Source organism: Chlamydotis macqueenii, chromosome 12 (assembly GCF_036417535.1).
Source record: "Chlamydotis macqueenii isolate bChlMac1 chromosome 12, bChlMac1.mat, whole genome shotgun sequence".
In the NCBI taxonomy this organism is placed as follows: Eukaryota; Metazoa; Chordata; class Aves; order Otidiformes; family Otididae; genus Chlamydotis; species Chlamydotis macqueenii.
The window spans coordinates 21393893-21419954 of record NC_141567.1 but is presented as its reverse complement, the minus strand read 5'-3'; the positions used below and the strand labels follow the sequence as shown (position 1 = coordinate 21419954).

The window sequence follows — 26062 nt, the reverse complement described above, 5'->3', positions numbered from 1 at the left end:
TTCCATTTATTGCTTCAATGACTGTTTTAGCACTCACCTCATAAACCCTCACACACGCAAGCCTTTATTTTTCCCTCAAATAGCCTCCCTCCTACTTCATGATCCCATCTGCCATGTGAACATTCATTTCAATCTGCTAATAAGCTGTCTCTAACACACATACGCTGCCTTTTTTTTTTTTAATTTGTATAACTTATAGTAGTGTTATTGCATATTCCAACCCCACTGCAGGATAAACTCTACTAACATACACTCAGCAAGCAAGCAGAGAGAAACTACACAATCAAATGAGAATTCTCACAAAATACGTCATACCATATCAAGCCTGCTCTAGTACTGTACCACTATGTCTTTTTTTTTATCCCTTCCCTGGCTTTTCCTGTGTTTAGCATGACAAAATCGTCCATGGTTGTTTACAGTGACAGTCTTCTAGTATAAACATTACCAGACAGCAATAACTCCAAGAACACAGTTTCTTCATTTTTATTTTTATGCGTGACACATCCTGCAGTGAGAAAGTTCCCCATTCCAGCATTTCTCTGGGACAATGGCACAAAACTGATGCAGCCCAATCCTCAACTGACGGACACATCACAGCCTCTACTGATATAAACACAGCACAGAATAAGCCAAAACAGCACTCGGTCTGCTGGGGCACTACCGACCGTGTCTCATTTTAGGCATCTAATCAGGTGCCAGGACCTCTTTATACATTCTGCAGAGAGGAATCTATAAGCCCTTTTTGGGAATCCTAACCTAACCGCCACAATGAGACACTGAAAGTCAAATGGCTTGAACGTTTCCAAGCTCCAACCTCTGGCACAAGAAACATAATTCAGTCAATTAATAGAGAAAAAAAAAAATCTGCAACTAAAAACAAAGATTCGGGGGGTTTTTATGGTATCATTTACAATTTAGGAATATTTGCAAAGTTTTCATCCATGTTCTACACAGGAGAACAAGAATGAATATTTATACAGCCAGCCACCTTCTTAATAACTTTCTCCCCATTGCCTGCTTGTCCAGGTGTTAAACAGATCCCTTACATCTGAGTTTCAGAACACTATTTCTGCTGCAGTCCTCGTTGTTTCTTTGCAATAAAATCTAAACCACTTTGTTTCCTTTTGCTATTTAACCTCAGAAGAAGGTCCTGCACTAGCTACATGAATCTCTTTTACAATCTCTTTCCCATCTCCCTTGACTGAATTTCAACTGGTTGAAATTTCTTGTATTTTTTTTTCCTTTGAACTGCTGTAAAATAACACAAAACAGACTTGGTTTTCCCAGTTACTTAAAAGGCATTAACTATGAATTAGTAATTCCTGCGTAAGAGACATCACATAAACCACTTCCGCCTCAACCATGGCACAGAGTACATCGTTCCTCATTGGCTTGCCTCTTTTGTGAGTGCAGTACCATGCTGCAAGCTATCTTAGGTTGTTTTGTTAGAACACATTCATGAATACTCTGGAAAGGGACTGAGAAAAAGGAATAGTTCGGAGATCACACTTATTTTGTATTTATATCCATACTTCTTTTTTCTTGCCTACACTTAATTTCCACATCACGGCAGCAAAGCAGTAATTCAGAAGCAGAACCAGTGACCAGTGTTTATGAACAGCCATGTGAAGGGACCGGTACTTTACTGAATGTTTCTTAACGAGCACTCTCATCATCCTTTGACAGCAGTACATCACTATGTTACAGGACTTTTACCTTGTTTCTTTATGAGCACGTCAGGTGCAGAACATGACTCTACTGAGAGGACTATCAAACTGTATGCAGTGCTGTTTGTACTGGGAATCCAAAGCACTCAGGTTCATGTTTCTCACTTCCTCCCCAGCAAAGGCTGCCAGTGGCAGGCCTCGAAAAGACATTTAGAATTGCTATCAACAGCTTCCAGCAAAACGAGAAACTTTAAACAAGAAAGTCAAAACTGAGAGGATTATCGTTACAAAAAGATACTACACTAAAACACTGAATAAAGGTCTAAAAGACAGGAACAGGAAAAGGAACGACTGGAATTATAGAGGTGCATTTACTCTTCAGCTGCTAGGATCATCAGCTGTCCTGCAGTCAAAGACTGAAGAGAGTATATACTCAGTGCTAGACCCAGAGAAAGTCAGTAGCACCCAGGAGTGATTATTTGATTATTCCAATCTAGGGAATACCGCCAGACTAATAAACAAACCTAGCTTCACTTGCAGCCCGGTATCTATCGATCTGTTTAATCAGGGAAAAAAAACAAGGCCCAACAACAGATAATATTTTTATTTTCTATTCCATTAGTATCACCAGCATTCTTGAAAACTTTAATTTTTTTTTTTATTTTTATTTTGGATTTTTTTTTTTAATTTATTGTTTTGAAACTAGTTCAGAGAGAAGAGTGCTTCAAATGTAGCAAGATTCCCTGGGTCACTTAATCATTACAATCAACAGCATTTGCTTTCAGAACTATTTTTGTACTGCTGCAATTAAACTCGAAGCTGGTATGTGTTTTCTAACACTGTCACCCAGCCTATGAAGACAGATGTGCACTGCAGATTACGGGTTACATTCTGCCTTTTCAGAAAGCCATTTGAATCTGCAAAATAACTGTTAAAAAGAATTGCAGGAATAAGATCAAATTAAAGCCTACGTCTCAAGCTGCTTCAGATAGGCAGGTTATACACTACTAACCACATTTCACAGGAAAACAGACACACAGAGTGGGAACAGAGATCATCCGAATTTGGATTAGCCACTGGATGGCTCCCATCAGCATCTATTTTTGCTCTATCTGCATCTATTTTACTGAAGTAAAGCAAACATTTTCCAGACATATGGTATGCAAAATATTTAAAAGCTGTTAAAAAAAAAAAACATTTTAGAATTAAGATATTCTGTAAAACCATTTCAGGTTGGTTTGGAGTTTGTGTTTTGTTTGTTTGTTTTCAAATTTTACAGTTTTAACTTCATTTTATTTTTATATAATGTGTAACAGTATAACTGGAACACCATAACTGGAAGTTCTAGTATTATTATTTTTTAACTCTTCAGTTACACAAGGAAGCTATTACCTCTTTGCTGTTTAAGAAAATTTAGATAATTTGATCTAAAAGAAGGAATATACTTCATACAATTATAAGCATTCGTTAACATCAATTACACATTCTATCGATATGCTATGGAACCTGATAAATAAAATTTTACAAAGCATTTAAATTTTTTAATTCTGATTAGGATATTTTTCAAGGTTGAGATTTTTACCTCAGATACTCAACACCTGAATTTTTTATCACTTAAGAAAAAAGTCTGTTTAACCATGCTTTTTCTAGCATAGAGTATTTTATTTTACTTTTTCCCAGTAGCTCTGGTGAAAACATTTTAACATATAGTGATAACATTTTTCTCTAGCACTTAGAGCTGTAAGCCAAATTTTAATGTTATCAAACTACGTTGTGTCTTTTCCTAAGCTTCTTGTCAGGCTCTAGTTTAATAAAACAGTGAAATCTCACTTTGGGGTTCCTAGTGCTGGAGCCAAAAAAAAATAAAAGGTTATATGCACAATTATGATATGTAGATCTTCTATAAATTCATTAAAAATTTCCTTACCTGCCCAAGGTTATGTCAGTGGCTTTTATTCCATACCCGTACTGTGTTAACTTAAACTGAATCAAGAACAGTTTGCCCCTTGTAAGTTACTTCAAACTGGGGGAAAAAAAAACAAAACACAGCACTAGCATCAATGCTGTATTATGTATTATATGGGCTGGATAAATATGTTAAATACCCTTATAAGTAACATCCGACCCTGACAATGTCTGTGTTACTGGGTTATTTATAACGAGACTAAAGGTTGCAGAACTACAGATTCTGACAGAAGCTTTACGGAAGAGTGAGGAGCTCCATCCTTTGGATTATGAGATCTTTCTCAGGAGAAGAAGTTGACAGACAAGAGGAGAAGAACAAATACACAGATCTAGTGCTTACTCATTTTGTTTGAACTTAACTGACTTGAATGGTTTGCTATTCACAACTTCCTATCATCAGATTTTATATCAGTTTTAGTTCAAAGGCACTAAAGTTATCCCTTCAGTATCTTCTACATGCAGTGATTGCACCTGCTGTGTATCAGCTATCAGAATCAACTTCAGCTAGGTCATGGCCAAAGACCGTATGCCAAAAAAAAAATCCTGTTTCTTTATAAATGAAGGAAGGCAGAAAGACTTTTTAGACAGTGAGGTCACGAAACCTTACAGAGGCTCACTTCTTTCTGTAAAACATTTAACAGAAAACTACGCAAACAAAGGGAAGAAGTGCCAAAAAGAGTAATTTCTTAGCTCCTAGGAACCTGTTTCTCCATTAACACCTTATTAATGCCAGGCAGGTGTTTCCCAATGCAGTGCTTGGCATTAGCAAGTCATTATGAAGACAAACAATGAAGAGTCTTATTTCTAACAGTCAAGAAATTACACTGGTATATAGGAAAAGGCAGAGAGAAGGACAGCACATTCTATTGTAACTATGGTTTTTCACTTTTACAGTACGTTTTGCAGATCAATCATTTTTCCTTGAAAGAAAAAGCCTCCAACAGAGGCTCCATACACAGTGTGAGCAAAACTAAATGAAGATCTGGCAAAATGCTGATTTTTGCCTCTTTGAGTGCATCCTATCTACTCCTTGAAAAGGTCTTGAGCTCAGAGCACCGTGTCCGCAGCTACTATTGATAGAAACCAAACCAAAAAATGAGAAAAAAAGCAAGCCTTGATTATCAACAAACTGGAGATTTGATTTTCATTTGATTCCGAAATGCAATTTAGCATCTGAATGCCATTAGGCTCCATCACATAGTTCTTCACTGACGTAGAGCATATCCTGTGTGCGTTCACATCCTGGGCAAAGCCTTGGTCATAACTCTCTGCAGCAGGCAAACACGGCAACTCCCATGGTAAAAACAACATCAGTAATTTACTATTTCAAGGCCCACTGACACGATAAGGTCGAATAACTAGAAACAGTTCATTACATTGGACCTCCTCAAATCCCAGCAATGCTTGACACCAATCCTCACTCGCCTTTGTGCTAGTTAGGCTGATACCAAAGTACTGACGGCGAGAGCATGCCACTGAAGCATGTTTCAGTCAGTACAGTTTCTCAAGATGCTTTCAGAGTCTTCATATCTCAGCACACAAATCTTTACAGAGTTCCTGCACAGTGAAGAATACACACCCCCCCCCTCTTCCTCTGAGCATCCAAGCAAGACGAACAAGCAACCATAAACATTTTACGTAATTCAGCTGAAGGACAGATACAGATATCCACGTGCCCTTACTTCTGCTCTATTAATCCAGGTATGAGGTTCTTCCTTACATTATTATTGATAAAAAAAATGAACAAACACTGTAATGCCTAGAGAACAAGGAGAAAAGCTTCACAGAAGCTTCACAGAAGCTAGCACTGCAGAGTATTTGGTTAGAGGAATCTACAAACTAAATAGAAGAGGATAGAGAAAGGGGAGGAGTCTAGTTCCAACTTCAAGCAAGCACACATCGAGGAAAAAAAATGTGAATCCACCCCAGACTCTTTTTTTCACTGTAAGCAATCAACATTACAGAAGTAAGTTAAGATTCCTACAGAAAACGGATTCTTTGCCTTTACAAGAAAAACCACAGGACCACTCTATATTCTAATGTCTATGAGGTATGAGAATAACCCTAATTTACAGCAAGTACACAGTTCTCATCATTCTGATCTGTTACTCCGATCCTACAGGCATTAAGAGTTCCCTAACGTAAAACAATACCTGGACCCCAGTGCACGTCAGTGGAGTTCCAAATGGCAGCTCCTTGCCTAACCATGTTTCTCTGATGGAGATTTAGCATGCTTGGCTCTGCTTCCTATCGCTGACTTACCTCCCTATAAATTTTGCAAGGATTTCAACATCTGATGCTTTTTTTTTTTTTTAAGGCAAGTAAAATCTCTACTGCCAGCCATTTTGCTACTGAAGTCACCTGCTATGTGCATTTTAAAACTGCTCAGATATTTTTCAGTTAACTTCATTTTCATCTTCCGGTTAACTTCTGAACTACAATGCACGAGAAACTGTAATATTAAAATCAGGAAAGAAAGTAGTTGTTTCAGATATCTTTAAAAGATATCTACAGTACTCACCCAAATGAAGTTTTATGTGAAATACTAAATAATACTTTTGTAAAGTGCGCCACTGCGTGGTAACTACCATCTCTGCAAAACCAACTTGCTTCACAGCTCACAAATAACCTTTTTTTCTGTCTCCAAAACTATGAGACAGTGCTCACACCTGCCCAAGTATTGGGAAAGACTTCAGCTAGCAGAAGTGTCCTGGATGTGTGCAAAATCCGTACACAACATCCTTCCTTGTAGGTACATTTAGTACCTATAAGCGGTACCTACGGTCAAGGCCAAAATTATTAACAGCATTCTTTCCTCATATTTTGCTTTATTTATTAAAAGCTCCATCATCCCACTGGCTCCAGAAGGACACAATGATTTAAAACAAGCAGAAAAAAATATCTCAAAGCAAGAAAACACACACTTCTGGCTAAACAGCAAGTCGAAGAAGTCCCATTCGTAGGCTTTCTTTAACTTAACAGCACTGTGAAAATTTAGAGTTAGGAGAGGAGCAGCAACTGTATTAAAGCAAACGACACACTCAATAATACTGAAGCGTGTTCAAAGCATACATATTAGCACTAACTAGCTGTGGCACTAAATAAAAATTTTGAAAAAAGAAAAGTGCAACTCAACAGGACTCTCAACGGAAAAGTTTGTTCACTTTCCAAAATTCATCAGAAAGAACACGGTTCAAACGTGCAGAAAAGCAATTTCACACAGAAATAATAAAAACTGATTATTAAGATCATTTGTATACCGCTTTCTTCTGCATAGGTAGAACATCACCTGGTTCTTCCTATCTTGCCTTGCTTTATTTTTAAATTATTTATTTGTTTCAAAAGGTAAAATGAAAATACTAAGCAGAAGTTATGGTCTTGGGAACAAAACAGATCATGGTTTTTAACACAAGGATATCATCGTTCTCGTAATGCAGCAAAATGTCCAACAGAGGGTGATAGAGACCATAAATGCCTTAGACACTTAAATTATCTGACTTTAAAAAGAGTTAATATAATGTTCAGAAGGCGAAGAGCTACCTACTACAAAGATTTGAATAAGCTTCATTAATCAAGAAACATTTTAGTTAACTGTAAAGGCTGACAACTTTTCAGAAAAACCTTCTCTTATGCATCTGACAATCCAAAACTTAAATTATTTGATTCTCTAATTATTTATTATTAATTTTATCTAATCATTATTATCATTCTTTAGCTACATCCATGTTCACTTTACAGTGCATAGTATCACTGTTAGGTAAAATTATTTTATTTTTAATAGTTTTGCTGCCTATGCAAGTGGGATGTGCAAGGAGACAGGCAATATACACAACTTAATTTTGTATATCAGATTTATTAATCCTTAAATCATAGGGAACAGAAGATTTCACATACAGAACAGAGAAAAAAGGAACAAGATAAGTAATTTTAATATAGACAAATTATCCCAAAACATAAAGTAGTTATAAGAAGAATAATGAAGCATATCTCATCTGACATAACATTATCAACTTCCCTCAAAGGCAAACATGCTATTAACTATGTAGAGGTAAGGTTTCATCAAAGATGTAGCCCTGACTTTCTAATCTTGAACCATGGAGATCACTGAAAAAAGAACAACTGAGTCACCAACGGCAGTGCTCCAAAGCACCGTGAAGCTGTAATACTGTATTTTCCTTCAGTCTGACATAGGTATCTCTGAATGCTCCCTCAAATACTAACACAAAACTTTGAAACAAAGAAAAGTAGAGCGTGGCTTACACACACACAAAATCTCAATGTAACTACTGCATGGCTGAACAGGTCAAGTGTCTTTCAGCTTGTAAGGCCACCTGCCTTACAAATTATGGAGGCTGCAAGTGATGAATAAGGAGTGAATTGCTACAGATCAGAAGAACTAATCACAAGAAGCTGGAAAGTGTCTGAATTAAGTTCCTCTTCAAAATAAAAATACAAACCTTTTAATATTTTAGCTGGATGTGTCTCCCAAAGCCTCCCATGTTCAGCATTCTGCACAAGTGCAGTTACCATCAGTGGATACGAGGACTCCGTCAACAAGTTCTTCTCTCAGCTCATGCTCTCACTCTACTTTGCTGTACTGAGAACCACTACAAAGTGCACAGAATAAAAAGTGCCTTCACCTCTTGGCTTTCTCATGGCAACTTACTGCTCATAAAGCACTGAGCACCAGTACAGAATTGGTTCTATTTAACTCTCTAAGAATGATAGACTACATCACTTCACCGAGTATTAACTAGCATCACTAAGGAACAGTTTAAACAGACTTGGAGATTTTGATTTTTAGGTCTACTTTCCACATCATAGGAAAGAAGAAAGGAAAAAAATAAAACCACAAATGAAAAAAAACCACTACCGTCTAGGAAGCTCCAGCCTTAAGACATGGCTAAGGGAACATCTTACCTCTATCTGTATCTAATGGGAGGGTAACAGAGCAGATGGAGCCAGATTCTCAGAGATGTGCAGTGCCAGGCTGAGAGACCAAGCATAAGCTGCAATATGGGGAATTTCAATCAAATATGAGGAAAAAGATTCCATCGTGATGTTGCTCAAACACTGGAACAAGTTCAAAACTCAACCTGGAAAAGGCCATAATAGCTATCAAACAGTGGCCCCTGCTCCAAGTAGGGCGTTGAACTACACGACCTTCCCAGGTACCTTACAACTTGAATTATTCCACAATTGTATGAATCCCAAGTTACACATTAACAGTAAGGATTCACAACCTGTTGGTTCTTTATATGCAGTGTTGGGAAGTGGCATTCCACACAGGCAACGGGTGATTTTCAGAATTCAGAACACTTTCCTACTAGGTTGCTAAACGCTGCCTTTCCTTTCTATCCCAGACCTCCAACGCAAACATATCACTATACACATTTGTAATGGCACAGCACTGGGAAAATACAACAGCTGGTATGCTAAAGCTATTCTTCAGTTTTCTGAGTAATAGATCAGAACTGTAATTAAAACAAAGTTCTGTCCCTTTCTGAATTGGTTTGAGATGGAGGAAAGCTTTAAAGAATAACCAGCTTCACACAGATCTATCATCTACAAAGGAAATTCAAAGCTATGGCTTTGCTTGCACTAAAAAATACAGAACAGAAACATACATGGCATTGTGCAGATGTGCACAAGTAAGAGGAGTCTGGACGTGCAGAGGGAAATGTTGTATTCGTGAGCGATTTCCTCTGGCAAACCAACTACTCCAGCTGAACTTGACCTTTCACTATTTGAGCTCATTAGTCACATCTGACACACTTCTGCTTCTTTTGCCAACATATATGGGAAACATCAGCCAAGCGTCAAATACCCCTTGCTAGGAATTTATTTCTTTCACTAACCTTACTTGAAAGATTACAAACTACAATTACAACATCTGGCAGAAAGCAGGGTATTTATTCACTACAAAGGGAATCTACACAGCAGACTGCAAAAAGTCAACACAGTAGCTCCTGCTGAACCCTTGAAAAATAACCATTCACTCAAGTATTTTCTAAGAGAACAACACTGCTGAGTAAACGGAGAGCCAGTAAGACTTGATTCTTACAAATGGCAAACATGCACCAATCAGAAAAGTTACTCTAACACCAGTTAAAAAGCAATCAGATTAAACACATAACTGAATAAACCATTATGATGAAGACGTAAAGAAAATCTCCACTCTAAAGTTTAATCAAAGAAAGATATTCTATTTCTCTCTTATTTAAGCTTCCAACCTTTTTGTTCTGACTCTTTCATAGAATCTCTTCTGTAGAAAGCTAAGTCTGTGGAAAAAGCTCACTTGAAGTCACCTTAATTGTGGCCAGAACACCTTCTGAATCCAGCCTTTCAGCTTTCCATAGTCTGTTCTCAATAGATAGAAACATTACTTAAGAAATAAAACCTGTAATAATAAAAGTTAACATTTTTCACATCTACTTAAAAAAAAAAAAAAAAAAAAAAAGAGAGAGAAGTTGAACACATGTAGAGTGGTACCAATCTCTTACAGAAGTTTAATACAGCATAGACAGCCCACAGGCAGACTGGCTAGAGACAGTAGCCTTACCTTGCACTGCCCTGCCACACAGATGGAAGTTCCGTTTTGGTCGCAGGGTGTCCCGTCTATCACCTTTTCAGCTTGTCTCACGTAGAACCGGTAGCCTATCGCACGGCAATTCAGCTCACACTTCTGACTTCCCTTCACTGTGGAAAGAAACAAAAGTCGCCGTTACAAAGACCACAGCAGTAGTTTTAAAAAGGAAAAGCCCACTGAACTAACACTAAGGTTTGAGAGGAAGAAACAAACAGGCAAAGTGAATGCAGTATGAATGACCACATCAAATGCATGGTGATGAAGAAACCAAATCCAAGGCAAACATTTCAACATACCTCATGAAAATTTAAACAGTATCTCAGATTTTAATAACAGATATTTTCCTAAGCTACCAAGAGTACTTTTCCTCTGGCAAACCAACTTTTAGTTTGATAAAAATTTTGCCATATTTAGTCTTCTTAAAGCATAACAACATCTTATGGCATTTTATAACTCCAACTGTCAGCAAAACTACACTCTAATCAGAGAGAGGTGCATCAAATTAGGCTCACATACTGGTCAGTTCACGTAAAATAAGCATATTCACCTTCAGCGTTAAGAAACACATAAAACAAGCTAGATGCAATTTTTAAAAAAGTCATTATTTTTTCCTCTACATAAAGTTGCACTTTAGTGACTATTCCTTGGTTCGAGAGAAAATTAAGAGCAACTCTTTGATTTTTTAAAAACAAATCACTATTCAAAACTTTGTGATCTCTGTTGATGTGCAAGAACCAGAGGGAAACCAGCCCATTGAACTCTGGAGGAGAGGAACATGGCAGACGAGACAGTTATCACCTTCTGTGAAATCTGTTACTTAAACAGATACGGCCTAACACTCCACAGATCTTACGCTATCAAGTTTGTTAACACATTTCTGTGGTCTTTCTGTTTCAAATTATCTGTCATGCTGAAGCTGCACACAGTTCATTACCCCATTTGCTAACTGAAATAACAATACCTTCAATTTCTTTCCAACCAAGGGTAGCACTGTTACACAGTGGCAGTACAAACAGAATTCCTTTTTCTTTTGACAATAGTTTCCTTGCTGTCACAATAAAAAACAAAAACTCCCCTGACTTCACCAAGCTTTGGCTCATACCATACAACTAACTGAAACCCACTATTTAATCTGTCAAAGGAGACGCTTTACACTTTGGTTAGCTGCTGAAACATGGTGTTCCCAGGACTTTGTACTGGACTTACGTGTATTTTTTAATCTCCAGCTAAGACATAACAAATAGCCAAAATAAATACATGCAATTATTTAAAATATATATTTATCATCTTAGTTCTGTAAAAGTAACAAACATTCAGCTCAACTGAAGTTACGCCCTGTGCAGACACAGGATTAGCGCAGAGCATTTCGATCTTGTATTTCCCCTCACATAGCTATTTAATCGCCACCTGAAAACATCATCTATTGCGTCTGGCAATCTTCTGATAAAACCTTCAAAAACCTCTACTAACTTTAAGTGAAGTCAAAGATCTGTTTACCTAGTTCCCTTTTTGCAGAAGCTATGCATGCCATGCTCAACTAGGTAATTTTTCCATTGGCTACTTATTTAAGGTAGATTCATTAGTTTATTATTCCAAGGACTTCACTTAGTTATTTAAAAAAAAAAAAAAAAAAAAAAGAGGTATGTCCTGCAGTTCAATCTCCAAGTATAACAGTTAGTTTTAATGATAGATGGAGCATTATTCTTAGCAGCTTAGTCACTTCACACATAACTATTTTCAGAATTCTCAAATAAATATAATCCAGCTTCAGTGATTCATTACAACTGAAATCAACTTGTCCTTTTCTGTCTCTGAAAGTGTCCTATTTTTATAACTTGCAACACTAGCTGTCAAGCAGTGTACATTTTCTTATCTTCCCGTTCCCTAAAATCAAGTACAACTAGCCATTTAGGGTTTCTGACGCTTCCTTATCTCCTATGTTGATTGCCTTTAGTTCAAAGTATCCTGAAGCCTCACATTCCTGTACTCTTTCTGCTCCTAATACTTCTCGTTTGTTTCTGATCCTTTAAAATATTTATTCTTTAAATTCTCAGTTTGCCTTCTACATCCAAATAAAAGTTCTGTGCTACTCAGGAAGACGAAGAAATTAACTGCTGAGGCACGGTATGGTAGTTTTTCCCGGACCTCTCTCTTCCTGTATTTACGGTTTGATAGGTAAGCCTACCGCACTGCTAATGCGGCATATTAACAACCAAAAGCAGACTGAGCTTACTTACTTACTCCTACTTCATAACCTTTGTCTTTCATTCTTTCTTGTTAGGAAATGTTCCTTCTTACACAAAAAAATAATACTAAAAGAGCCACTGGCTTTGACCAGTACTCATAAAAACCCCAACAACCCCAAAAACCAACCAAACAAAACAATAAATCAAGCCTTAACAATAAACATACACCAGAATAAAATTGTGTACGAGCACCTCACCCTATAACCCTTTGGCCTTCGATATTCAGATTCTTTTGAGGAGCACCTGTAAGGCTCTGCCCTGGTTAGTCACATACCAGTTCCTACTACCTACAGATAATGTTCCCAGATGTCAAAGATTTGAAAAAAGAACTTTTGTCTAAGCACAGCAAAATCTGCTAACTGAATAGTCCCTGTTGAATGAGAGGCATTTCCCATTAGGATTTTATGTAAGCATTGTGTGTTTACTGTGCATCAATTACAGCAGAACAAACACATTTTGGAGTCCCCTTGTAAAACAAGATGCCACGCTAGTAAAAAGTACTCCATTGCCTATTAACCTCACGTGTACCTTGACACCCTCCCTTACCCAGCATTTTGCCACAACTCTTGAGTTTTATAGCCCAAGCTGTAGGTCACACTACACTATTGGCTTGGCAACTGGACATAAAATGTCAACTAAACAATGAGCTGTGAAGCGATTGATTCCACACAGGTAACATACTTCAGTGCTATGTCATCTGGTCCCAGACTTTATAAAAGGATCTATCTCACCTCAGGGAACAGAGTAAAGCTTCTAGGTGAATACCTTCCAAACCAGCTGGCAGCAAGACACGCTTCCACTCAAAAAGGGGCTCTTTTTAAGCGTGCCACAGTTACTAAGACAGTTCACTATACAGGTACTGTTTTACACGTACTCCTAATGCCTCTGCTTTTCATTCTCATGCCCACCTTCGCACAACCAAGTCTTTGTGGAAATTCTCATCTTACCCTACTTTATTAAATACTGGACTGGGTGAAATTGAATGCTACCATGTAGGTTCTGCCAGACATATTCATTAGTGATTTAACTGAAGAAGGTGTCTTTACTAAATAATGCTGATAACATGTTGTCATAGTTTAGCCCTGGTCAGGACCAGACTACACAGTCTCTCTCTCAGTGCCCCCACCCTTCAGTGGGACAGAAGGGAGAACTGGTAAACAAAAGGCAGCAAAAACACATGGGGTGAGAGGAAACAAAAAATAAATTCAAGAGCAATAACAGAAGAAAACAAAACAGTGACAGAAAACAAATACAGTAGAACAGCTTACAACAAATCTCCACAGCCAGTTTCTTCCCACGTAGCAGAAGGCTCCCCTCAGCACCCTCCTCACTGATACACTGAGCACGGTGTCCCAGGGGGTGGAACAGCCCTTGGGCCAATTTGGGTAACCTACCCCAGCTGTTGGCTGATCAGTAACCTATTCCAGCTGTGCCCCAGCCACAGGGGCCACCGGCTCCGGGTCTCCTCCCAGCTCAGGTGAATATTAACTCTATCCTAGCCAGAACCAGGACACATGTCATGTTTGGTTTTCATTTTACATTCTGAAAAAGTATCTAAATAAAAAAAAAAAAAAATCAGTATGTTTCTTATCACGTCCTTGCCAAATGAGCCTTATGTACCTCAGGATATCCTGGGCTTGTCTAAACTGCAACACTTGGGCAGTTTTTTTCTCAAGTCCCCTGTTGAAACCTTCCATCTTTCAACGCCAGGAACAAGACCCAGGCAGGGGAGAACGAGACCACAGCACAGTTCTGCCACCTCTCCAGTAAGAGCACCCAGACTTCATGTTTAATTACAAACTGCACCTGTTCTGCATCTCAGAGCAGATACTGCAGTGAAAACTTTCTATCTTAAATTAATCCTTTTACGCATCCCACCAAGACACAAAAGCTCTGCAAATGGGCAGTAATTTAGAAATCATTACCCTTTCAGACAAATGAAACCGAAGTCTGTCACTACCAGAAACAACACCTTTAAATACAAAAACCAACCTGCCTTCCCATTAATTTGTCCTACTCATTGATGCACTAAAATTCACACAGAGAATGTATTTTCCATCGTACTTGAACTGACAAATATGTGTAAGCCTGGAAAAAGAGGAAATATATTTTCTGAAGTCCTATTTATCAAATTCACACAGTCAAAATGTCACAGTCATAGTCAAAATGAATGCAACAGTGGAGGAGTAGGGGCAACTTATACATTAATTTATAGTTGTTTTTTATCTCCTAAGAGTGATTTAATTGGTCAAACCTAAACCACAATTAAATAGCAACACATTTCATCTCCCCTGTTTAACTGCAGCCTGTTTAACTGCAGATTCCAGCGCAGTACAGGCTTGAGAAGAAAAATTCAACCATGCAACCCATTCACACATTTTTTAAAGGGAAGAAGGAGGATTTAGATGTTACCACATTTCAACCAATGGCAGGAGTTCAAACTAGGTCTTCAGCAGCATTTCAGGCTAAGGCCTCTTCGCCGAGAGGCAGAACAGAGCACCAGCACACCTGCTGGGGAGCACAAGCAAGCACGGGAAAAATAATTTTCCCCCAGGGTTCACAGGCTGACACTCAGAGAACAATCCTCAACTCCTTCTTATCCCATTGTTAGGAAAACAGAGGTTTGTACAAGCCCAGACCCTGCTCATCGTGCAAGGTGCCATCGCCCGGGCAAAGAGGCCTGGCAGGCCAGGCACCGCAGGCAGCCTCAGGGGGAGAGCAGAGCACCAAAAGCCATCACCTAAGCATGAGCCAAAACACAGCAACTCCTGATGGAGGAAACTCCTGGGCGAGACAGTAAAACAAAGAAGACAATGCACAAATACCCCCTGCAACCAGACTCTTTGGTGCCTCACCTGCGGCCACCGCCCCGCTCCCACCGCCCCCTGGCAGGGCCGCGCCTGCGCCTGCGCGCGGCCCTGAGGGAGACGAGCGCCGCCACGCGGCGGCAGGGGGCGCAGCGGCGCCACCGTAACGAGATGGCGCTGGGGAAAATGGCCGCTTCCCGCCCTCCCTCACACCTACAACCGCCCGCCCGGCACAGCCCTCCCTCCACTCAGGCCTTCCTCCTTTCTTCTCATCTTCTGCCTTCCCTCTGCAGAAGGCCTGAAAGGAATTCCCCTCCCTGAAGTGAGCGGCTCCCCACCAGAGCATGTGCAGGGGGTGCTCTGGACTTCACGTCAGCTGCTCCCTTCTTTCAGCTTCCTCTTCCCATGCGTTCCACCATATTCACACCTCTAGCCCAAAGAAATGCAGCAGGGAGGAAAACGGACGCAGCGGATAAGCAGGGCCAAGCCGGTGGCAGAGCTACTCGGCAGTGAGCTTGAAGAGATACAGAGAGGGCTCAACAGGCAGCTTGCCAGTGCAAGGAATTTCAATCTAGTGATATTCTTAGGAAAAAATGCTACAAGAAAGAGCATTCCAACTGCAATACATTTACTAAATAATCTATTCAGCTCTTCAAAGGGAAATTAAAAATAGCCAAAGAACAAAAAAAAAACCCAGGAAATCAAGCGCAAATCAAATCAAAATGCAACTGATGAGTAAACTAAAGTCACTGCGCAGAACCGTACAGGGACTGCCCTTACAGAACGTCGTACGTTCCTCCTTTCTGCTTCAGCTCCTGAGAGTGCAAGCTGCGTGGAGCAGGTACTGTGTCTTACCACGTGCACATTAAATCTCCCACCACAGCCAATGCTAGCTGTAGGTGCAACCAGAATAAAGGATGCAGCAAAGAAACTTCACATTTCCAGTGCCATGAGGTAGGAACCAGAACATTCAAATTCTCCTAGATGGTTCCTCAGTCCAAATCTTAATGTGAGATTCAGACTCCCCATTGTTATCTGTGTAGCAGTTCTAGTTCTCTGCAGAACATTACTGAATGCTTTTACCATTTGTCAGTTTTTGTAAGTTTGCCTAGACATCTAAAAATAGTTAATAACAAGCTTTGCAATTTGAGAAACATGCCTTGAGGGTGCCCATAGAGAAGTGGCATGCACGCTCTTGGCAAGCAAATACCACATTCATGTTAATATTACATTATGGGATTAAGTTAATTTAAATTAGGCTTCATTCTCTCTGCACACTGCCTTGTAAAGTCAACTTCAGTGCTCCTCCGTAACAAGCCAAGATACACTCAGCCACGATGTGTCAGAACCGATTGTTCCAGGAACAGGCTGTCTCCACATAGCTCAGTTTTATTTTCAGGGCCTAGCTTGCCACGGGCTGTAATTCAGTACTTACGATAAAAGCTATGAATCTGCAGTAGAGGAAGTGTAATGGGGCATGGCAGACACTGGAAAAACTTTTGAGAGATGCGCTTATGTCTATCCATGTAGCATCTCCTTTAGTGACAGCTTATCCATGCTGTGGGATTGCAGCGACAGACTTGCAGGTTACTGACATTCTTGTTATCCCACAGAAGCCCACAGGGTCGAGCAGGAAGAACAGTACGGTAAGGAGGCTGGCAAGTCTCACGCTTCTGCATCCACTGTACCGGTAAGTAAAGCTAAACTAAGGCTACGGTCAGATGTCCTCTAAATGAAGCAGTGGTCTCTTCCATTCAGGAGATGTCATTTAATCAGTACTGTATTCAGTAAGGCAGAACTTACAGTTTTGTGACACCAAAGCTTCTGTTGAAGGTTTTAGTTGCATATAGGAAGTGCTCCAAGACTCGTGTGCATGGGGGAAAACAAAGACAGGTTCGATAGCAGAAGTCTGGTCCTTTCGCGTACTGCTGCGACTATAAGCTGACAGCTACATTGCAGACTGCAGGGTGACACACCACATCAGACACAGACCTCAGGGTGACAACTGCACACTAAAAAGCATCTGCCAGTGATCCCCTGAGGAGCTCAGCATGGATGACAGGGGTTGGTGTAGTACCAAATGTAGGCAACTTTGTTGATGCAGCTTCCTGTAGGAAAACGTGTACGAAACAAAAAATACCACATTCCCTACAAAGCTTTCAAGAAAGCAGAACTGCTTTATTTAAGGTTTACTGTTTAGGATAATAGACTATGTCAGCTTAGTTATCAGTTCTGGAACGTTAGTTCAAGTTCTGCGGTTTAGCAACAGAGGCTATCAGTTCCATCACAAGAAACTGATCCTGAATCGGGTTGGTTTTCCACTGACGGACAGTTACAAGTTTTTGAAGTGGCCATAAGGAATAATGCTTTTTACAGCAGTTACCTGTTGCCAGATTTCTAAATAACAATATGCAAATGTTTTCCAGGAACTAATTATCACGCAACTATACTTGGTCTTTCCAACAAAAATACTAATATGGTCTGATCTGTTTTATTTGAGTCTCTTCTGATACTTTGTCCTTATTAGGCTTGGGAACATCTTTTGACAATAACCAGGAAGAGTTTATTTTTTGTCCCTTTCAGTTTTGTTAACTTCCTATAAATTTTTATTACTCTGGCTCTGATTTTTTTTTCAAAAATCATTTTCTATTCTTCATTCTAGTGATGAGGAACATTTCCTTTTTGTTTTTTGCTTCCACTTTTCATTTTCTCATGTAATAAAGATGTTTATTACTTCACCTTGTCTCAACAACTTAATATATATTTAAAACATTTGCTGCGCGGAGGTTCAGATATTAAGTAAAAAAAAAAATAATAATCAGGCTTTTATAACGAAACTGCAAGGACATTTTAGCAAATATGAAGCCAAAAAGGAAGATATAATTCAAACAAACTCCTCATCTTTACCTGAATATGCCAGTTTGTTCTACTCACACATCCACTAAGTCCGACGTTAAAGTAGTCACAAGGAACTACTCCTGTGTAGACTCAATGAGGATTTTCTTCAGGGAACAGAAATAGTTCTGAAAGGCCTCCATCTTCCCTAATCTTGTCCTCACATTGAGTGTTTATGGCAATAAGAAACTTGCAAGCATTGTCATTTACTCCCATTTTCCTGGTTTCTCTGTTCCTCCCAAATCCCATGGTCATTAAAATGCTACCTTACAGATTTACTGTCATCCAATAAAAACAGCTGGAAAGTTGATTGAAATTAAATGCAATTAAAAGAAACCAACTAGAAACAAGACATCAAATCTCTTGACCAGTAGGACATCTGGAAATCAGCAAAAGGTGTAAGTTCGATGTGCTTTTATGAAATTTCTTTTTGTTCTGACTGCCTAAAAATTTGTCTTAACATAGTATGAATGTTCTACCTGGGTCTCGCTGTAAAAGGAGAGGAAGGTGACATTTACTAAAAGCTTCTGAGCTGTCCACAATGAGCTCAGCCATGTCTGCAAGAGTGAGAAATCCAAAGAGCTGCCTTAACAACATTCAAAGGTTTTTTTTTCCTTTTTTACAGTATGTAGAAATATTGATAACTTATACAACGAGGGATTTTGCACAGTAACAGCAGCACAACTGCTCTCTGACATAAACATCAGGCATTTACACTGCGAATGGCAGAGGATCATTATCAGAATATGTACCTCCTGTTCTGGTTATAGCTTTGACAGGCATTCGGGAAATCCTACAAATATAATTATTGAGCCATAATTAAATAAAGCATCTATAAGCAACTGGGCCTGAATCAAATCACTGCATATTGCACAGTGGCCAGTCCTTCCCAGCTGAGGGTATTTCTCTATCCTCTGATCACTGTGGAAGTCTAGTCAAAGGCTTTGGGAAACCACAACACAACTCTCAACTCCCTGTCTTTGCTGTTTCTTTGTTAAGAATATTTTTTTTTCAATCTCAAAGTGCTCAAAACTGAGTATTTAATTTAAAGTTTAAATCAAGACATACACATTTCTCTAAAAAACTTTAAGATGTGTTCACTCCTAACGATTTAAATCTACACTGTAGATGTTAATGCTGCTGGCCTCCGTTCAGCAAAGCACTTCTGCAGGTGGTTTACACGGGCACCTGAGCAGTCAGCACTGTTGGCTTCAGCAGAACTGCCCAAGTTATGTGTTTAACAGTGGCCAGGATCCCTTCCAATGACAAAACCAGGTAATGTTGTTTCTTCTACAGACCTTAGTTTTTATTGTGTTGCATTTGGAACTCTTTTCTGAATTTAAAAGGGGATAAAAAAACCAAACCCACCTACTAAAAATGAATATTTTTCCATCAGCCTTTCATTTGTTAGGCAGTCAGAATCCAGAGACTACCATTTGTCAGTCACTGAACACACTGGCCACTGGATGTCTCCACTGCTCTACACAAACAGAGATTAAAGTTCTCTACCAGTGGGAAAAAAAAAAAAGTTTTCTTAAAAGGCATTTAGCTGTATTTACCAGCCACCACTTACACTTTGCACACAGTGCACAGCCACACAGGCTTTCGCTCTCTGCCCGCAGAACAGCCGGGAGACGGTAGTTCCACGTGGACTGCATTTCTGGTGAAGCCTTGAATAACAGCTCCCAGTATGTGAAACCCAAATTATTAAAATGTTGCTAGATAAGTAGAGGAACACCAAACAGTAGCTGCTTAAGCTCAAAAGTTTTTGCTTCCCTTTATATCCACCAACAGCTAAAATTTTATCAGTGAAACCCTCATAAGATGATGGGTGAAGAACTGTCCAAAATGTCAAGCGCAGGTGCTTCTAAAGGGTAGGGAACTTTCCTCCTCACCATTTCACTCTTTTACTGGCATATCTGGCTAATTCACGTAAATCTGATAAAATCAACCATTTAGTAATTGGGTGGTTTGACATCCCCTAGAAACTGTTTGTAGAAGATAAACTACTGGGATTTCATGGAAGATGCCTTCTCTTGCAGGGATATTATACAGAATTTATTAAAAATAAAATGAAAATATTTAGGCAACATATTATTACAGGGAAAAAAATACAGCTAATCTAAACAATCTCATTTTCCAGCCAGATTTTAAAAAATTAATAATTCTGGCACTAATCAGAGAAGAAAACCTGCTAGATGCAGCACATTTTCTCACCTGGCAAATACCGCAAAACACTCCGTCCCATGAAGCGCTGACCACTTCCTGAGGGAGGCTGAGCTATCCATTCCAACTGCTGTTTTAGTCTGGGATGCTCTGAAAGGAGCTTGATACTGCTTTCTATCTGTCCTTAAAATTTGAAAGAACTGAGTATTTCTATTGGACTCTATTAGAATCTCACTGGCCTCTGAAATCTCAGCTTGCATCCAGATCTGTATTTTGAAATATGATTCTATCTCCATCAGCACACCAGTAGCCAAAAAAAAAAAAAAAAAAAGTCAAATAATGTGAAATTATTGTATAAAATCAATACTTTGGCAACACTGGTAAATATATCTCCAAATCCTGCCTTCAGACCTTCCACAGAGTGCTTGGCCATTTTTTCTCAAATCAGTTCCACTGAAGAAGGACTTCATGCCACACTTCAGCAGGATGAATGCCAAAGGTAGATGGGAAGAACGGAGATTCAGGTTTGGGCTTGCGAAGCCCCCAGCAACATTCCAGACAAAAGCTTTCAGCCATCTCTTAAGGGAGTCTCTTTATGCTCACAAAGCTAAATGTCTTGGAAGTCTCTCCTATTAAAACCTGACTTCTGTATTTGAACACTAAAAATTCCCAAAGTAATGCTTTTCAGGAAAAGACCACAAGTATAACATCCAGATCTCTGGTATTTAATACACCTCCTAACATGGACCTACAGAAAGCCTTGCCTTGTGCTTGTGCACCGGTGGAGTTTCCAAGTAAACTAGCGGCGTGCCATGCTTTTACAGATGTCAGAAGTCACTCCTCACCGAGGTGCATTCTACCCGTTCTTTGATATGAGGATCAGAAATTGCCAAGGAGCCACATCTGCCAGCAGTGGGAGGGGGGAACACTGAACACTGCTGTTTCTTGCTATCAAGCTCCTGTACAAAATGAGCCAGCTCTCACGGACTCATTTTGTTCCATCATCGACCACAAAATTCTCTTTTCTTTCTTAAGCAGAACATGCTGTGAAAAGAACAGATTGTATTAACGTCACAGTGCTTTCTGAAGTTATGCTTCTCTGAGGTATGCAGCTTGGGTGGGGAGGGGGAGAAGAAACATTTTATCCTTAAAAAGAAAAATTGTTACATCATTATTTACAAGAAATGATGACACAGTATCTTTGTAAAAATTTTGTATCTAGGAATCGACTTGCATTTTAATTACACAACTCAGAGACAATAATAATGTTATCAATCATCTCAATCCACATTTTTTTAGTTTCTTTAAACAGAACGAATTTGCCAAAATTTCCCAGCCAAATCATTTTGGGAATCCCGTAATAATCCTTACCATTCTCTGTCTCTTTACCCCTGCTTTCTCCAGAGGAGGCAGTGACTCTGAAACACATCTTTTTTCCACAAATCCAGTTCCTGGACTGATTAACACACTGCAAATCATTTTGCATCTCTCTGATTGATAACCTCGTTATTTACAGTTTTTGGTGCTGACATGCCCATGGCAGCTTTGATGAACACAGACTTACAATCCACTACTGGTGGTCATACAAACTAAATGAAGTTACAGTTGATTTACACCGTCTGAGAACAAGCCACGTTCTAAAAAGCATAATTATAACACGATTGTTTTATTGAGCAACATTCTTTTCTTCAGAAGCAAACTGTTGATAAAACAAGCTTTTGTGCAAAGCTCCAGCACCCGGACAAGACGAGAGAGTCGTCACTGAGCAAGGATGGCACGCAGGTTCTTTAATGGCAGCATCTGTGTGAGCTGATGAAACTATGGACTAAATAAAGGGGAAAACACAGAAGGAGGTTTAAAATTTCAGGGTGGGGAGGAAGACCCAGTCAATCAGCCTGATAGTTTCAGAGTCTCCAAAAAAGCTGATGTTTTTTTTTTCTGTGTGTCCTTAACCGAATGTGCTGTTCTTCTCACTACGTGTGTTGCCATCAATACCAATCGCCTGCATACAAATTAATGCTAATATAAATGTGCATAATAAACTCATTTTGACTTCTGTCCAGCTGAGCTACTTTCCTGCTTCCGTACGCTAGAAGCAGCAGGTCCATAACTGATTAAAGGTACTGCAGGGGAAGCGCACAAGAGTCTTCTCACAGAAACATCTGAGATGCCCATCTTCACAGCGAAGGAGGGACGCCGTAACTTGTGCTACACGAGAAGGCTTTGGGACTGAAGGAAGCATATGCTTTTATACTCTTTACACACAGGATCCTTAGCACACGCGTGTATCAATGGGCAAAGCAAGAGAGGAGACTGAATCTCTTTTTTAAGGGTTTGTAACTGAGGATTCTTTGCTCTGGAGCAACTCCAAGAAATGACCACCTGAGGAGCCGCTGCAGAAAGAACAAGATCAGAAACAAGCAGCAGCTAAAAGTCAGCCCCACGCTGACTATCACCATCCCTTAGGAAACACATGTCAGTATGTTCTGAGCCGGATTAAAGACACTTAAAGACTGAACTAAGTAAAAAAACCACAACTATTATGGAGGTTTGAGTGTTTCTGAAATACAAGAAGAGACTTGTACTTATTTATATATTAATATCGCTATTATTGGGTCTAAAATGTCCTAAGTGTATTTCTATGGCCCCCTGCCAGTCCTTTAATAGGCAAATAAATTCTTAAGGATTAGTTAAAACATGCTGTGCTTTTATTTACATACTCATCAAAGATATTTATTCCCTACGTTCTCATAAACATGAGTTAAAAACATGAATGTTTGTTAGAAGAGTGTTTTCACTAGGATGCCAGTGACCTGGAGCTCAGTCAGTTAACTCGAAAGCCCTTTCCCTCTGGTAGCTAAGTCCTAAATACTCAGTGTTTGGAGATCTGGCTTCACATTACATTGCTTTTTAAGACAATTCTTATACAAAAGGCTATAATTATCACTGCTGAGACTCAAGATTTCTTAGTAACTTTGCTTCTCATTTTTCTTTTTTAAAATTTTATTTAGAGTACTTTCCAATTAGATGTGCCCTTCTGCCTAGAAATTTTGCTAGATTATCATGACATGGAATAAACAGAACTAGATACACTAGACAGTGTGTGGCAACTTCCTCCTCTCATCCCCCACATTCTCCCTGAAGGTTTGCTAGTTCGGGACAGATGGAAAGAGATGATGATATAGGTTTTGCCATCGGACTTTCAAGTGGTCACGCACAGGTGACATCACCTTGCATAATCCTGGGGTGCCTAGAGCACGCGGGCTCAATGGACTCACCCCCGGGCACGTGCAGAAATTACTAAGGCAATCTCAGAGTGGTTGTTATCTTTGAGAATTAGGGAGGGTGTGTCAGATGACAGAAAACTAGAAAGGGACAGTTTCTGAGCTGCAAGGTGCAGAACAAGGAGTGGAGAGGTGCTGAACGACTCAACTCAGTTTCGTTTCCTGGAAAAATTCCACAAGAATTCAAACCTACTGTTCTTAAACACCCGTAAAATAATCAGGGCAGCAGTAGCAACCAGTATGGATCTGTCAAGATAAAAATCTTATCAAACACATTTAATTTCCTTCTACAAACAGGCTCTGTGTGCGGGAGAAGCAGTGGCTGTAAAATAAAAGCTTGGCTTTTCTAAGGTGCTTGACACTTCTCCAAGCTAGGAAAACACCATCTAGAGGAAACTGCTGTGAGAGATGTGCAAAATGGGTTCGAAAACTATACACGGTAGTTCACTGGCCGGGGTTTGGTATGTATTGGGTGACAATCTGCAAGATCTTTCCCAGGTATGGTTCCAGCATGTATTTTCATGCACGATGATGGCATAGAGAGGTGGTAACACCAAGCTGGGAAAGGCAGCAAGAATATTGGAGGGAAGGACTAGAGTTCAAAAAAGACATTGACAGCCTGAGGAAAGGTCTGAAAAGGCAGGGTGAAATGTAATAGGGATTGGTGCGATATCCCTACATTAACGACAGAATAACCACCTGCACAAACACAGGCTGAGTAACTCACGGGGATGCAGTAATTAAACGAGGAATCTGAAGCCGTGACAACGGATCTCATTTAACGTGAGACGTCAAAAGGGGGAACTGGCAAAAAATCAGCAAGTATTGTACGAGCAGGTATAAACCAGAAGGTAGTCTGCAAATCATGTCAGTCTAGCATTCAGCCAGGGCACTGCATCCACTTCTGGACGCAGGTCCGTGTGAAGACTGCCCGAAGGAGAGCATGAGCAAGCAGTGCTCCAGAAAGCACAACCGAAGAGCAAAGATTCAAATCACGGTGCTGTTCAGAAAAACCAGAGGGGATGACAGTCTCTAAGTAGAAATAAAGTACAGAAGGGAATAAAAGTGTTCCTGTGTGCACTGTGAAGCGGATGGGAGGTAATGTTGTGCCACAGAAGATTTATATTATACTGCACGGAAAAATTTCCACTGGAAGGAATAATTATGCAGCATTTACTTATGGAGACTGCAGAATCTCCACCACTGGAGACTGGCACTGGGGCAAACTGAATCAAGTCCCTGTGCTCTTTTAAAGCGTCCAGTTTCCTAACCTAGGGTCTCGCAGAGTGCACGAGCCTCCCTGTGCTGACTTTATTGACTGACTCCTTCCGTAGTGCCTACTTATAATAGATACTGCAGTAGCTTCTGTTCAAAATATTTTTCCTGTTGTACAGTAAACTTTGAGATGCTGTTGTTTACCCCCAAGGAAACTGTTACCGTTAATACAAACAGTTCACTGCAGTTTCTGCATGAATAAACCTCACACTGTGGCTTCTCCCCAAAGAAATGTAAATATTCAAGAGCAGTCCTAGATACACATATGTTCAGAGTTCAAAATGAAAAAGAAGGAAGATCTTCTTGCACCTGGCTGGACTCTGTCCCAGAGAATTGCACCAAGGAGCATTAGCTCTTATTTGTTATAATATTTCTGATAGGTCAACTTTTGTCTCTGGGAGGCAGTAAATTCTGAAATTTCACAGTTTGGCAAATCCCATCTCTAGCTCTGGACTGCAGAAAGTATAATGAAAATATATAGCTTTCTGTCACCGAAATTGTGTATGAAAAGCATCTTCAGCTTGACCAGTGTACAGCTGTGATAGGGGTGATGTAAGTACTAACACTTAAAAATCTTCCTGGAAATATTATCACCATTATGCCAACCCCAACCCATAAAGTAACTGCTGCGTCAAATGCCTAGGTGACATCAAACACATCTGTTTGGGGTTCAGGCTGTTGATATAAAGGTTGCTGTTCATTGTTTTCCTAGTTTATAAGGAAATTACTCAAATAATGAAATACGCTGCAACTACTGCAAAGAGTCGTACATACTCTGAAACACCTTAGTTTCTATCACCCTTAGATTCACCCGTGAGCTATCTCAGTATAAATGTCTTAATAGGATGCTGGAGGTCAAACCATGAATCTCTAATACTGAAAATATCAGGATGATCACCTGGTAGTTGAGTACATCCTCCAAAACTATACAATCCTCTTGAATCATAATTGTTACCATTATAGGGGAGCAATACAGAGCACGTTTGTTTAAAGCTTCACTTTTTAATTTCCACACCACAGTAGCCAAAAGTTACCTATGACTGAAAGCATCAGAACCATTTCAGAGATCTGAAACAATAAAGTTCATCACTTTTGTGAAGTGAAATTTTAAGGTATAAAGCCACAATTTATAATCACCTTTCAATGAATGTGTGAGGCAAATGAGCCC

General features: G+C 39.6%; 1 protein-coding gene across 2 annotated transcripts in view; it reads right to left on the bottom strand.

Annotated features, from left to right (window-relative positions):
- The window catches only part of THSD4 (thrombospondin type 1 domain containing 4), a 300054-nt gene that overhangs the window by 162196 nt on the left and 111796 nt on the right, over positions 1-26062 (bottom strand). For both annotated transcript variants that reach the window (XM_086757274.1, XM_086757275.1), the window contains exon 7: positions 10195-10331. In XM_086757274.1, coding sequence (XP_086613400.1) covers positions 10195-10331 — 137 coding nt within the window. The remainder of the gene's footprint in view (positions 1-10194; positions 10332-26062) is intronic.